The sequence below is a fragment of the Mauremys reevesii genome, linkage group 11, assembly GCF_016161935.1.
Source record: "Mauremys reevesii isolate NIE-2019 linkage group 11, ASM1616193v1, whole genome shotgun sequence".
Lineage (NCBI taxonomy): Eukaryota > Metazoa > Chordata > Testudines > Geoemydidae > Mauremys > Mauremys reevesii.
Window position 1 is genome coordinate 50,069,985 of NC_052633.1, and position 15,131 is coordinate 50,085,115.

A 15,131-nucleotide genomic window follows, 5' to 3' on the forward strand; every position below is an offset into this window, starting at 1 on the left:
TAACATGAGAAATATTTTCTTCCAGTTCTTCAACTCTTTCCAAGGCTGCGTTCTTGGTTTCGGCATCTTCAAGCAAAGCTCCCACATCAAACACATTGTCCAAGTAAGCTTGAATCTGCACCTGCAGTTTGTCACTTTCTGTGTGTTTCAGCTTCTGAAAGTCCAAAGTAAAAGAAGCGTAATGAAATGCATTCAGCAGCATGCAATGACAAGGCCACAAATACTGAATGGATGCAAATACGTTGCAATCAAGTTAGGCCCCATTTTCATATTTCAGAGAAGTGCTTAACTTTTTAAACATCACTGAGAGTTATAAATAATACATGGTGTCAAAGTTAAAATCAAGACTCACAATTTGTCAGACCACTCTGTTTTTATTAGCAAAGCGCTCCGCCAATAACATTCAGATAATGTGAGTGGCCATGCAAGACACACAAACTTATTTATTATACAGATAAAGAGCGGAAATAAACAAACAAACAAGGGGAAAAAAAAAAAAATTCACCTGGGGCATAGCATGCATATCCTACTTCCTTACCACTCTGTTTTTATTAGCAAAGCGCTCCGCCAATAACATTCAGATAATGTGAGTCTTGATTTTAACTTTGACAATGGCAAAATATAAGGAGGCCCGCAAAAGTTCAGAACTTTAAAATTAAGCAGTAGTTTTTTCTGTAGTAATATTAGCATTTTCTTTAATGGTAGGAGTTTGAGATCTTAACATCTGAATGACTATTGACAGCACATAAGCAAGAGCAAGACACAGACAAGAGTACCAAGCAGAATGTGAAGACTCACTGATGTGCCATGTAAATCTGTGACAAACATCTACGTATATACTGTGGCCCACACTGTGCTATTCAGGAACAGGCTCACCCTGGGGTCGGTGTGGAGCCATGCCTCACCACTGCAGTGGAGAGTTCTGGGGGAGAGGTGCTGTGCTCAGGGAGACAAAAAATACCTCCTGGAACTCCCCAGCATACAGGCAGGTGCAGCCAGTTCTGCCAACTGGCACAAAAGGAGAGGAGGAGCTCTGCCTCCTTCCCACCCACTCTGGGCTGGCTAGTGCCCCACGAGGCAGTAAGACAGTAATCATTGCACTCAGGTAAATAAAGGGAATTCAACTGTGCCTGACCCCTGAATAAGATGAGGGAAAGGCTCCATGTGCCTTCTGCCTTGTGTACCTGTGCAGAGGCTCTGTATCTGTTCTCTATTGTTCTGCCTGTGTTTGAGATGAGTCCACATGATTTGAAATGTTAACCTTTGAGCTGAATAGGCATAGGTCAGGAAGAGATTGTGATGAAATATCTTTTTAGATGAACTACAGTTTTTGTGCTGGCAGAAGATCATCATCAGTATAGAAAGGAGTGCTCAGTGTCAATGTGTACATATTCCTAACAGAGAACAAAAAGTAGCTCTGTCTCTGTTATCACTGAGCAGAGCCAAAAACCAGCAGGAACAGACGAACTCCTAAGCAACAAAAATACTGTTTTCCATGTAAATGTTCCTAATAATAAAACACTGTGGGGAGAGAGAAATACATGGGGATAGGGGAGAAATGTGATATAAAAGCAGCATTCTCTTTAAATAGAACATTTCCAGAAGGTGCCAGTAAATCTCTAAAGTCAGTGGCTGGGGAACTTCTAGTCACCATTCAGTAGGAAAATGTGTTATTTTTTAATCTTAGGACCACAGCATTCAATCATTTGTAGATATACTATCCTATGCTGTGTTTGCTCAACAAATTCTCCCCACCTTACCTAGTAACCAATGCCCTGATTCAGCAGGGTGCCTAACTCACATGCTTAAATGTCGGATATGTGCTTAAGTACCTTGCTCAATTGGGCCCCAAAGAACAGAACCAGACCAATTCATTGATGTTACGAGGGATGTATTTGGTCCATTATGGCCAGCTGTGAGGCTCAACTTTGGAACAAACTTAGGTTTGGGGAAATGAATATTACAAGATGAGGGTCAAATTTTCATCCATGCTCCATGAGCAGGTTTACATCAATGGTTCCAGTTTAGCAGAGACAATTGCTACAGTTTTAGTAAAATATGTATAATCTCCTTACTCTGTCCCCTCCAAAGCTCTCCTGGTTCAATGGACTTCAGTGGAGTTAAAAGGCTTGTCCCTATTTTTTTCCCCAATATCCCTTTTATAGATTTCCATTTCAGATATGTCTCCCACTGCACATAACAGGAGTTCTGTACCTGGAAGCAGGGGAGAAGATACCCCTTACTTGCTAGGTAAGAAGTATCACTGAACCCTCAGAGCCACTAACATTATTAGCTCCTAGAGAAGATAAATGACTAGGGGAGTTAGGCAGACTTACTGACTCTTTCAGTGTAAGGGCGATGCTGTTGTGGATAAAGAAATATAAAGAGAAGAGGGGAATGAAATAATCAAGGTAGCTTGAACAATGTAAGGTAGTTCTGCGGACAACAGACATCATGCTTCCAAGTGCGTGTCTGAGGTTACTACTTCTTTTTGCTTCAATTTGTCATTTTTACCAAGTGATCATTTACTCATTGCTTTGCCCTACTCATGGTTTTCATGCCTGCTGCCCAGAGGATGGTGTTTCTGGAGCCAAGAAGGTAGTCATGTACCATGAGTCCCATTGCTGAGCATGGGGGCAGGACAGAGCAAAGCTCTCAGAAGCTGTCATTGGCTTTACTTTGCTGCTTTGAGGCTACTAGCAGAAAACAGTTTAGCTGCCAAAATGTCTTAAATGAGCCCAGCCCTCTCAGCAGAGAGGTCATTATATTAGATTCAGGTTCCGGCTCCCTTGGAACAAAGATCACTATGCTGGACGTGTGTGCTGTGTACGGTTTCATTCACCTTACTTGGAACAGCAACTGATTGCACATTTTGATCAAAAAAATACAGAGCAAGGACCAAATTCACTCGAGGATATGTGCTCAGCTTGGAGCAGGGCCCCCAGTATCAGAACGTCTACCTGGGAGGCTGCAGCAGCACAAAATGCTTTCAACATCCCCCAAGACACCGGCGAGCAGCCCTCACAACTCCGGAAGTGAGCTGTGCTGGCCAATTAAGGCAGTGGGGGATGGCGTGAGGCAATGAATCCACGCTATTGCTTTTGCAGTTAGGGCTTCTCTGGAGCCTATAACATTGTCAAGCTGCCCTCCTAAAATGGAGTCCAGAAGGGAGGTTAGAGGTCTACCATCTGGGATGGAGTGGCCCTTGCTGGCAAGGAGAGGCACAATCTGCAATCCTCTGCACTAGCAGAGAGCCCAATTGTTATTCAAGCCATGCAGAGGCTGGCACTGTACAAATATGTTAATCCATTTGGGATATAATGACCAATTCTGGTCAGAGTAAAACCAGGCCATACTCACATCCAAATATTCGTCCAGGCCTAATTTCGTAAATTCATACTGGAGATGAACTCTGAAATTCATGTCCTCTACTGAATGGACTACAATGTTGATGAACTGCATACATGCCACCTGTAGGGAACAATCATCACAGACTGAAAATTTAACAAGAAATAGCGGTGCATCCTTTGTTTTGTACAGAATGCGAGGATTTGCCACACTGCATAAGAGTATTTAAAGACGATTCTCCTCCCTCCTACCCAGGGATAATAGCTCATGGTTCAGATAGAGAAGGAAAAAATCTGCTACAAACCTGGCCAATTGAACAGCAGATGGTGTGTGCAAAGGCAGCATGCCTTTGTGACATCACAAAAAGCACAAGATTTGGGGCCTGATCCTAAATCCAGCAAAGTCAAAGGAAGGACTCCCACTGACTTCAGCGGGGATTGGTTCAGGCCCTCTGTTTTGACAAACCTTACTACAGATGTTATGATTGTTTAATGTCATATTTACCATATATGGAAACTCTCTGATTTTCTTCTAAGAGTTTAAAGTAGTGGATCCTGGCTTAAAAGGTGTTTGTTTATCCTGATGAGTGGAAATGTGGGATTCCAAAAGTTCAGGAATGTCTGTAGAGCCCAGCTTTGTTTATTGTGCCCTTTACCTTGTCCACGGAAATAAAATGTTTTCCAGGCAATCGTTAGATTTCCATCTGACTACAGAAGTAATTTAATTAGCTCTTGAGAAGAAAACAACACCATTTTTCAAATGAAGGCCACAATTCTTTCCTTTAATAATGATACGTGCATTTTGTTTTGCAACTTGCTGGCACTGTTAAATTAGACAACAGGACCGGGCATTTTAAATGGAAGGTGCCTTGTTGTCCTTGGAGATTTCAAAATCCAAAATTTAGTAACTAATGTTAAGATTCATATTACTTAGCATACAAATTAACACAGACACAATGAAAGAAACAAACTCTCCAAAGCAAAGTCATCTGAAGCCATCACTACAACCACTCCATAACAGATGAGACAGGGTGGTGCTGAGGCTGATGGCGGAAGGATAGCTGCAAAATGCAGGGTGTCAAGTTATATCACCCAACTGAGCTTGCCCGTTCATTTTATATAGATCTAGCTTTCAGTAGCGATAGTTGCTGGGCCATATTCTGCCCTGAGGTACATGTTCCCAGCTCCCATTTAATTCAGTGGGAGTTGCACCTGCTTATCTGACCACAGAATTTGCCAGATTCGTCTCAGTTATTTTTATAAATGTCTTTGTATAGTTGTTACCTTTAAGCAGTAAAATCGAGTACTGATATACATGTTTGATAGATTTTTCAGTTAATAGGCTACACTATCTATTTTTTTCAGTTACACAGATATTATAGTATAAATAAAACAATACTGTATATGTGTTTAAAAACAGTCAGTCAATCTGTTTAGGACTAACCTGAAAGAAGATAAATCCCATGAAGCATGACTTACATACAGCCAAGAGTTCAAGAACAATCTTGGGGTCAATCAACATTTTGCAGGAAGAAGTAAGCAAACAGGAGGACTATGCTTTGAATTACCACCTACCAGAACACAATAAAAAGAATGCCAGCTAATTCCACTTACTGGCTGTTTTTGTAGAGACCGCCTCCAGGTGGTCAAAGAGTTGCTAATACAACATCTTGGGCACATAGCAAACTGATTAACCAACAGTTAAACAAAACTTGTGTCAAATGATTTTGTGTGTGTGTGTGTGTGTGTGTGTGTGTGTGTGTGTGTGTGTGTGTGTGTGTGTGTGTGTGTGTGTGTGTGTGTGCGTAATATCCATACTGCATGTTTCATTTAAATATTCTGTTTCCAGAAAATATTGTTTAGGTCCCCAACAATGCAAATACAGTTGTGGTTAAGTGTAGGGATATGCCTGAATGACAACCACCTCCTCCCCCGAGTTCAAAGACCCTTTGCTTTTGGCAGGTATGTGCAAGGGGCGGTGTGGGGGGGAGGCGTGTGTGTACAGGAGAGGGGGACAGTGGACATCCAAATCCAAATATTTCAGCTTGGACCCATTTCTAATTGGAAAGCGCTCCCTTAACATGGCTAGAAAAATAACTTCATGATGTGAATCTTTATAGTACAATATATTCTTCTCAAGTGTCCATAATCAAATACTCTTTTTTTCCTGGTACCACTACTGGCCCTAAACTGCTGAGCAATGGCACACTGGAGGGTAATTTCACAGAGGGCCAAACCCTCTCATTTTAACATGATCTGTTACACTCTCTTCTTTTGTTTAATAAATTCTTGCAACAATAGAGGCAAATCCTGAGTTCCTTTCTCAGGCCCTAATCCTGCAAACACTTATACACATGAGTAAAGAGTTTACTAGATCAAAGTAACTGAATGTAAGAATTATTTTTAAAATTAAACAGTAATGAGTTACTGACAACAGTAACAAACCTCTCTGAAACATCTCTTTTATGTTACTCTTTCCTCTTTTCACATTAACACCCTCTTATTTCCCTCCATCCCCATGTCAGGATATAGTTAACAGAAAATCCTTTTTGTTATCTTCTCCGGTTGACATCAAGCTGAAGTCAAGTAGCTGCAGAAATATCTTTGTTTATGTTCAGCTATAATTTGAATTATTACTCAAATTTTAACGATGCCTCCTGGAGTCCTGATTTTTTGGCATAATTTTTTATCATCCTGCCATAACTGACTTTGGCACATGTTACAAACCCAAATGCTCACACAATATAGGTGGTTCAGCAATCCAACATCCAAGAACTGTCCACATTGGCTCTATCTTTATGGTCTAGCTTTCCCCCACAACCCTGAAGCATATTTGTCATAGGTTGTTTTTAACAGCATGTGGATATAGTCAGAACCAGATGGTGACAGAAGCATCCAATCTGTCAAACCATTTGTCATTAATTTTCTGTCTTTCTGCTGCAGGCCTGTCAAGTATTTAATCACTTAGAAAAAGTAGGTGGAAGCAACCCAAGGACACAGATTTTATTAGTAATGGGCCAGCTCTTGACAATCCTTACTCAGAGCCATGTTGTTCCATTTCAATCAGATTTCAGCATTGACTTCAATGATGAGCTCTAAAAATGCAATGGTTCAATCAGGCCCTTTACTCTGGGGGGCATGGATCAGCATTCACATAACATGCCCTGTCAGTACCCAGAGACAACTGGCCCCACTTTCAGAGAGCACAGAGGGATGGTGCGAGGAGGGATAGGTAGGCATCAACAGGACCTAAATAAGAGCTTCATGATTTGGTCCATAATGCACAGTCAGTTACATAGGGGCATAACTATATACAGCATCTAACATAATACAGAAAAGACACACTCTACCCTTAGAGCAGGCTATCTAATAAGTGTAAGCTTGGAAGGATTTGATTATTATTGGCAAATCCCAATAAACGTCAATTTCACTATATAGGCTCAAACAAATAAAACAAATTCCATTGATAATCATTGAAATTTATAGATAGGCAAAGTAAGGAAAATGCTGCTTGAGAAATTATTAGCAATTGATTTAAGGGTATTTACTTTGTATATTTTGACATGTGACATTGACAATTTGTGTTTTAATAGTTATAAAGCTTTAACTTTTTGAATCTCAAAATCTACTGTCATTAAATAATTATCATCTGACCCCTCCATTGTCTCACCACCCCGTATCTTCCTGCAACTGTGAAAATTTTAAATCAATAAAAACTGAAAAAATCCTTAAAGCCCATAAATTTGCACAACTGTGAAAATTTCAAGTTACAAAAATCTTTAAAAAAGCTTAAAAATAAACATTGATATTATCTGTTGAAATTATGAAAAAATAAAAATTGAATTCTGCCAAGCCTGGAGATATGTAAATAGAGGTTAGTTTTTCGATATAGTTGGATACTTCCTGGTGGCCTGTGGAGAGCTGGCTGACCACATGGTTCTCTCTTCTTGTTTCCAGCTGCTAAATTGCAGTAAAAGAGGCTAAAAATACACTGAATACTACCCACATATTACTTTTCCACGTAAGCAATTGCTGGAGTCGTTACAGGGATATTATACAATCACGGACAGGTAGGGATATTGCCTTTGTGATTGTCCATAAGACAAATCTTTCTATTAAGTTGAAGCCAAAAATGCAACAAAGTTTGAAAATACTTAATCTATATGGTGCCTACCACAATGGAGCTCTGGTCCCACCCTGGAGCTCCAGGTGCCACCGCAATGCTACTAACAAAGAGCAAGAACAAGATTGTATGGAGTTCAATAAGCCTAGTATAGTTATTTTAGATTTTGTAAAGCTTTTGTTTCAACATGAGAAAGTAGCCACAGAATTTTGTTTACTGCACAAGCCCAAAGACCGCAGTTTAAACATTCTTTACTGGGTGTCATGTTCTGTTGTTTTTTAAGAGCTCACGTATCAAAAGAAGCAGATGGTTTATTGGATTGGTAATTAGACATTTTGTTTTTACTTCTCCATCATGGGTTTGAGTTTGGCCCAAGTTTGCAGGGGCTGAAAATCATTGCCATGGGACTGCAGTTGAAAACCTACATGAAACGCCATGGTGGTCTTAATCTAATTCCTAATGGACAGAAGTTCACATTACAAAACCCATCAACACAACTGGCAGAAAGTGCCATCCTTGTTGGAAGTCTTAGCAGAAAGGCCAAATCTTGAATGGGCACAGATGGAACTATCCTCTCACCCCAAGAGGTGGTCAAAATTGAGGCCCATCGGCATGGGCAGCATTCTGAAGCTTGCAGTGGTGATGCCTGTGTTGTGCCTGTTCTGTGAATAAATAGAGGGCGTTGATTCCAGGGCTCTCAAGTTGACACCTTTAGGAAACACTAAAATTGACTTATGGTACATTTTTCAGACCTAAGTTAAGGCTCAGTTCATAACAAATTCATTATGTTCACCATTTAAACTCATTCATCATGTCATGATTAACCAGAGCTTGCAATGCAAGATCTGGAGTTTGGTGTGTATGGGTGCCAATGTACTCTTCTGCTATGTTTCTATTTCCTTCCCTATTTCAGGGGAAGTGGAGTCTGTGAAAATGCACAAGCAAATTGAGGAACCAATAGTGGTAAAAACTAGTGTTATATTTATCTACAGATAAGGAAGGACAACAGCTGCAATGAGTCTTGGCCATACTTCCCTGTCATATGATGTGATGTGAAGGGTGTTTGAGGATGTTGGCATATGTATACTATGCACATCTTGAGATTTCAGATATTTACTATTCTCCCACTCAGAGTGCACAGTACTACAAACAAGTCCTCCAATTGTGCCGGCCAATGATCACATACTATGATATTATAGTATCAGACACTTTCACAAAAGCCTTTCCACTACATCAAAAGTGCCCACATTTTCTATTACCAAGGACCATATTGGCAACTGACAATTGGCCCAAAGGTAGACATTAAACTGGATAAAAGGGAGCACAATGTAGCAAACTTCATTTTTGATGTGTAGATGGCCCTTCTTACTGATTGCCAGCTTTATTCTTAAATATATGGCGTTAAAGTAGCATCTAAAGGCCCCATCTGTGATCAGGGCCGCACCATGATAAACACTATACACATGGTAAACAACTGTCCCTCCTGTAAGAGTTTACAATCTGAACAGACAAGACAGATAAAGGACAGAAGGGGAGACACAGGCACAGGGAGCCTCACAGCACATCACTGGTGTAGCTGGGTCTAGAATACCAGTTTCCAAGTTCCAGACTGATGCTCTATTGAGTGGTCCACACATATAGCCCATAAGTACAGTAGCTAATAACAACACATCCTGAGAGTATCAGTAGCAAAATTTGAGCAAAATAAAGAATGGAAGCTATGTAAGTTTGAAGATACTCAATACGTAACTAACAGAAAAAATGTACGTAAGCCTCAAAGGAGTATTGGGGAACAGGAAGGGACATAAAGAGGAAAGTTTAAGTTTACTAATGACAATAAGACTTACCATGAAGTCTATATTGTTGTCTTCATTTCGGAAGTGTTCCATCAGCTTCTCAAAGCGCTGTTTCTCTCCACAAACCTGCAAAGGAATCACAGTGTACAGTAACTCCTCACTTAAAGTCGTCCCGGTTAACGTTGTTTCGTTGTTACATTGGTGATCAATTAGGGAACATGCTCGTTTAAAGTTGTGTAATGCGCCTGCTTTGTCTACTGCTTGCAGGAAGAGCTGGTGGGGCAGCTAGCTGGTGGGGGCTAGGAACCAGGGTGGACCAGCAGCCCCCCTATTAGCTCCACCTATCAGCTTCCCACTCCCCTAAGTTCCCTGTGCAGCAGCTGCCCAGCAGGCTAGCGATTGCAGCTGTCCCTCCCCACACTGCCATGTGCTGCTCCTGCCCTCTGCCTTGGAGTTGCTCCCCAGACTCCTGGCCACAAGAAACTAATTTCCAGGAGTCTCTTCTCCTCAAAAAGCAGTTCAAATGAGACAGACAAGATGATAACTCACCTAGAGAGAGACTTAAGCGCCTTTCACTACCAGATGGGGGAGCACTGATTCATAGCCCCATAGAATCATAGAAAATTAGGGTTGGAAGAGACCTCAGGAGGTCTTCTAGTCCAACCTACTGCTCAAAGCAGGACCAACACCAACTAAATCATCCCAGCCAGGGCTTTGTCAAGCCGGGCCTTAAAAACTTCTAAGGATGGAGATTCCAGCACCTCCCCATAACGCATTCCAGTGCTTCACCACCCTCCTAGTGAAACAGTGTTTCCTAATATCCAACCTAGACCTCTACCACTGCAACTTGAGACCATTGCTCCTTGTTCTGTCATCTGCCACCACTGAGAGCAGCAGAACTCCATCCTCTTTGGAACCCTCCTTCAGGCACTTGAAGGCTGCTATCGAATCCTCCCTCACTCTGCAGACTAAACAAGCCCAGTTCCCTCAGCCTCTCCTTGTAAGTCATGTGCTCCAGCCCCCCAACTCTCCTTCTAATAAAGTGCTTGAAGCTCAATTTCACTGGATCTGACTACAATAGGGCCAATCCTGCCTCCTCCCCTGTGAGGTCAGGGGGCCCTTGGCAGAAGAACTAGTGCATTTCTGCTGCACATGGGGAAATCGTGGGGAAGAATTGGGCAAGGCCACACAGGGCTCCCCTGCATGGCACAGAAATGTGCCTCTGTGGAAAGAGTCAGAAAGGTGTAAGAGGCAGATAGGTCTTGTACGGGCACTGGCACTAGGGTAAATTTAAATTAAATCAAATAGGTGAGCTGCAACAACAGCTCACAGGCAGCGAGCACAGAAGCTCCCTTACTCCCCACAAATACCCTTTGAGGCCAATGAGATTGCTTGCTGGAGTAAGGGTTTGTGCTTGTGTCTTTCTTTGCAGGATCAGGACCTAAAGTTGGAGGGGGATCACGGTGCAGCAGTCACAAAAGTTCCAATGTTAGTATGAATACCAGAGATTAGGAACCACTGCCGTTAAGCACTGCACTAAATACCACAGTGGGTCAAATTCATTCCCAGTGTAACAGCACAGATTCAGATCAAGAACAGAAAAGAACAAAATAACAATGGTTTAAAAGAATTTGAGATTCTCAGGGGAAACCAGTAAAATTAATGTGGTTAAATACCCTAACAAATCAATACATAACAGTACACATGAATACATAATCTAGCTAGCTGTTGCCATTTATTCCAGAAAAAGAAAAAAATCCATAGATCTATTTGCTTGCACATGGAAAACAACTTGAAGAATTATTTATTATCAAAGGTAATTGTTTCCAGTCAACAGCCATATGTCTTATGCTCTCCAGCACATTTCTATTTTTCAGATATGTTTGCTTACATATGTCAATGCTTTTAAGAGGCTAAACTGTGATATATAATCACTGTATTCACTAAAACTTGATTTTACACTAATACTGCAGCTCATAGCCTCTGGGCCACATTTTTAAAGGGGACTTGGCTTGGTTGCTCATTTCTGCACCTGTAAATCATTTATGCCTCCCACAAAATATAATGTATGTGCACAAATGGCATCTAGCTAGCTCATTTGCAAGTGAAAATATCATTTGCACACACAGATTCTGTGCTATTTATATAGGCACCATCTATTCTGTGCATATAAAATAGCAGTTCCAGGCACAGATTTAGAGGCCGTAGTTGGACATATGTCCCTACAGTACATCTACTGGCACCCATCACTATGAAACTTCTTGTACTGGAGAATTATAAATGTTTTTAGGCCAAATTCTGCTGTCAGATATGGGTGTAGGCTCCTTCTAATGAAGTCAATGTCAGCCCAGCATACACCTGAAGCCAGGGAGAGAAATTTCCTGCTTAGACCTTGAGCTCATTTCTGCTGCCCTTCAATTCAATGGCAAACTCCCAGTGATGTCAGCAAGAACAAGAATTGGCCCATTATGTTTTCATACAAAGAATGTGTCTTTATCAGGGCAGTGTATATCTGAGTGAATTGATACTCACACCTTTATTAGTACTGCATCAAATTATGCTCTCGATTGTGCCTGCCTCAGAAAGAGGTTCCTAGGACAGGTATGGAATATGTGGCCAGTGGGATTATAACTGGAAAAGCTATGCTGATGGGGAAGGACCCGAGAGAGCAGCATAGAGGGGCTAGCCCTCAGCAGGACTGGAACTTCCCTTTTTTTTGTGGATTCTCAGGATCTGTGAGGATTAAAGGCCACACCCTTTGTCTTCCCAAATCCTAGTCCTAAAGGGAGACCTAGCTGGAAACTCTGGGAGGCACTGTTGGCAACTCTCCTGGTTTTATCAATAGTCTCAGGATATTTGGTGTTTTTCTTAAAGTCCCAGCTCCTGGATTCCTGTGAGTCTCAGATTTCATTAAAAAGGGAGGGGAAAAAAAGAAGTTTCTAGGCCCAGGTTGTGAAGAAAAGCTCAAAAATGGGACCCGAGTGCAAGCTAAGGCTGAAAAACCAGACGGCAAAAAAAACAAACATAAAAAAACCCAACCAAATTGTGTTTTTGAAAATCTCACGATTTCTTGGGGCCTGACCCATGATTTTTGAATGTTCATGTGTGGGGTTGTTAGTACTGGCAAGGTTAACTTCTCTGAAGCTAAATTCTCAGCCTTTCCTGGGCTCTCTGTCACCACCGTCTCCCAGATTTCTCACCAGGAGGGATGATATGACCATATGCCAGTTTTAAGTTACCTATTCTACCCTTCCTGGGTCATTTTTCTTGTTAAAAAGTAAACTCTGAATCAAGGACCATTTTTTTGGATGCACAGTGCCTAGCACAATGAGACCCTGGTCTTGATTTGGACTTCAGGGTGCTAGTGTAATATCAATATTAAATAGTAATAGCAAGTTATAAACCTCTGAAAAGGAAGTTTATAATGAAAATGCTAGATGGTCCTTAGTGTAACAGCTCCAACAGTGCTGTTATCACCATGGTTAATTAACAGATTACTTTTTATCCCCTTTGGCTTAACATATGTTATTCAGTTTGGCAGGCAAAAATATTATTATAAGAGCCTTCATACAATAAAGAGACATGCAGTGTAAGTTCTGAAGAAGAGTTCCGTGTAAGCTTAAAAGTTTGTCTCTCTTGCCAAGAGAAGTTGGTCCTATAAAGATATTACCTCACCCACCCTGTCTCTATATTAAAGAGACATGTAATCGAGCTTGATGGCTGAGACATAAGCACCTACATTTACAAGTCTTGGTCTCCCCATTTAAGGAGGGCATGGCTTCCCATGGATCACACTCGCAGATAATAGCAAAGTTGGTCTTTGGTTACTTTCAAGTTTGCTGTGGGTAGTTCAGGGACTCCTTGCTGTGCGCAGTTGCAAAAAGAAGTGATCAACTTCACAGCACCATCTGAAGCAGAAATTAAATCCTCCTGACATCGGAGTGCTAATCTCAGACAGGAGCTAAGAGCACCAACAGCTGCCTGTGGAGTCCGCTGTTAATCTTCACAAAATGAACCATTTCCTTCCAGCTTCTCAGGACTTCTCATTATTAGTGAGGAACAAAACTCATCCACGTATGGTCTCCTTCCTTCAATGCTCACAATAGTTTCCAGAAGCAGAAAGATGGTATCAACCTGTGGTATACTCAAGCCTTGAAAGAGACACCGTTGACTAGTGGAAGCAAGCGTAACTCTTGCTTGCTCAGAGTGGCACTCTGTCCCCCTGTAGTAGTGGCTACCCCCCCTCCTAAAGATTATTGAGCCTGCTATAGCCTTGCCTAAGAAATGTATCTTTTTAGCTCATGCAGTAGAGGCTTATGCATTAAGCTCCAAAGGTCCCAGGTTTGATCCCCACAGCCGAAGCCCCTATGTGGGTCAGCATTAAACAAGAAACTGCTGCTTCCAAAACCTGTGACTAGTTTAATATGTGGCATGCAATCTTTCTATGCCTCAGTTTCCCTACCTCTAAAATGTCAATAACAACACATTAATTCACCTTACAAGGATATTGTGAGAATTAAAGGGCTTTAGAGTTGAATAGTTATATATAAGTGTTAGTGGAGTCATATATATGTCACCAGTCCATATAAGAGAACTAGTAGTGTTTATACACTTTCTTCTTAGTCAAATCTGGACTAATGCCCCTGCATTGTTAGTGGGCAAAATGCTACTGGAGGTTGTTTTTCTGTTGACACGTAAATCCCAGGCCCTATCATTAAAAATCTGGCATTTTTCAGAGAAAAATTATCACTGACTTAGTGGCAGCTAAAATCAAATGGTTAATTACATTCTGCCCATCTACACTGTCCTATAGTTTTGATGGAATAAAGATTTCTCCATTCCCCATCCTAAATTGTAGTGTCGTGTTACTCTAGTATTTAAAAAATGGCAGCTTTCATTCTAGATATGGCTGCATTTGGTTAGTAGCTGAAATGATCCTAGCGTGTCAGTGTCTGTAATGAGTTTCACACACTCTGTTTAAGATTTGGAGACCATTGAATAACAGGCTGTGACAGGGTGTTGGGAAAAGGGTTGCAGATTCAGCCCTCTGTCATGCCCACTCCTCATTAGAGAAACAAATTAGAGCGGGCTGGAGGTAACCTGGCCCTAACTGGGGAGGCGGAGACAGCTGCTGCCTAATTAGCCTGGGGTTGCATAAAAGCCTCAGGGGAAGGAAGCCAGGGGAGAGCAGGGGAAAGGAAAAAGGCAGGGAATGGAAGCAGGGTGATAGCGCTGTCTTCCTGCAGATGGTGAAGGGTTACTTGTACTTGATGAAATAGTAGTGGGAACAAACCTGAGAATAAAGTGCACCACTGGTTACTAAACCCAGGGTCTCTGAGTGACTTTGTGAACCTAGCAGAGGCAGAAGCCTAGGGGGCCCTGCCACGCTCTGCTTCATGGGCGCAGTATAAATCTGAGCTGGTATTTGTTATGTCCGATCTTCCCTCCAGACCCACCACTGCTGCACTGGTTATAAGAAATCACCCAAGAAGTAAGTTAGGGGCAGGTGGCAATAGTTGGTATTCAGTACATTTATAATTATTTTTGTCTTAGATTATAAGCTCCTTGGGGTAGGGACTGTGTCTTTGTGTGTCTTTGTACAGTGTCTAGCACAATGGGGCCATTTCCCTAATATATATATATATATATATATATATATATATATATATATATATATATATATATATATATATATATATATATATATATATTTGTTTTGGTGATGCCAAATATATATATATTTATTTGTTGGCATCACCAAAACAAAAATAATATATAAAGGTAGGAGGCTGAAAGCGGAAGGGAGCCATAGGGGACGGAGGCTGGGATGAGGAAGGTTCTTAGGGACACAGAGGAAGTCCAGGG

The 15,131-nt window shown here is 41.4% G+C and overlaps 1 protein-coding gene across 12 annotated transcripts in view; it reads right to left on the reverse strand.

Annotated features, from left to right (window-relative positions):
• Nucleotides 1-15,131, reverse strand: part of FMNL2 (formin like 2) — a 269,726-nt gene that overhangs the window by 28,560 nt on the left and 226,035 nt on the right. For all 12 annotated transcript variants that reach the window (XM_039494530.1, XM_039494526.1, XM_039494527.1 and 9 more), the window contains 3 exons: nucleotides 9,318-9,392; nucleotides 3,361-3,471; nucleotides 5-154 (listed from right to left, as the gene is read on the reverse strand). In XM_039494530.1, the coding sequence (XP_039350464.1) occupies nucleotides 5-154; nucleotides 3,361-3,471; nucleotides 9,318-9,392 (336 nt within the window). The remainder of the gene's footprint in view (nucleotides 1-4; nucleotides 155-3,360; nucleotides 3,472-9,317; nucleotides 9,393-15,131) is intronic.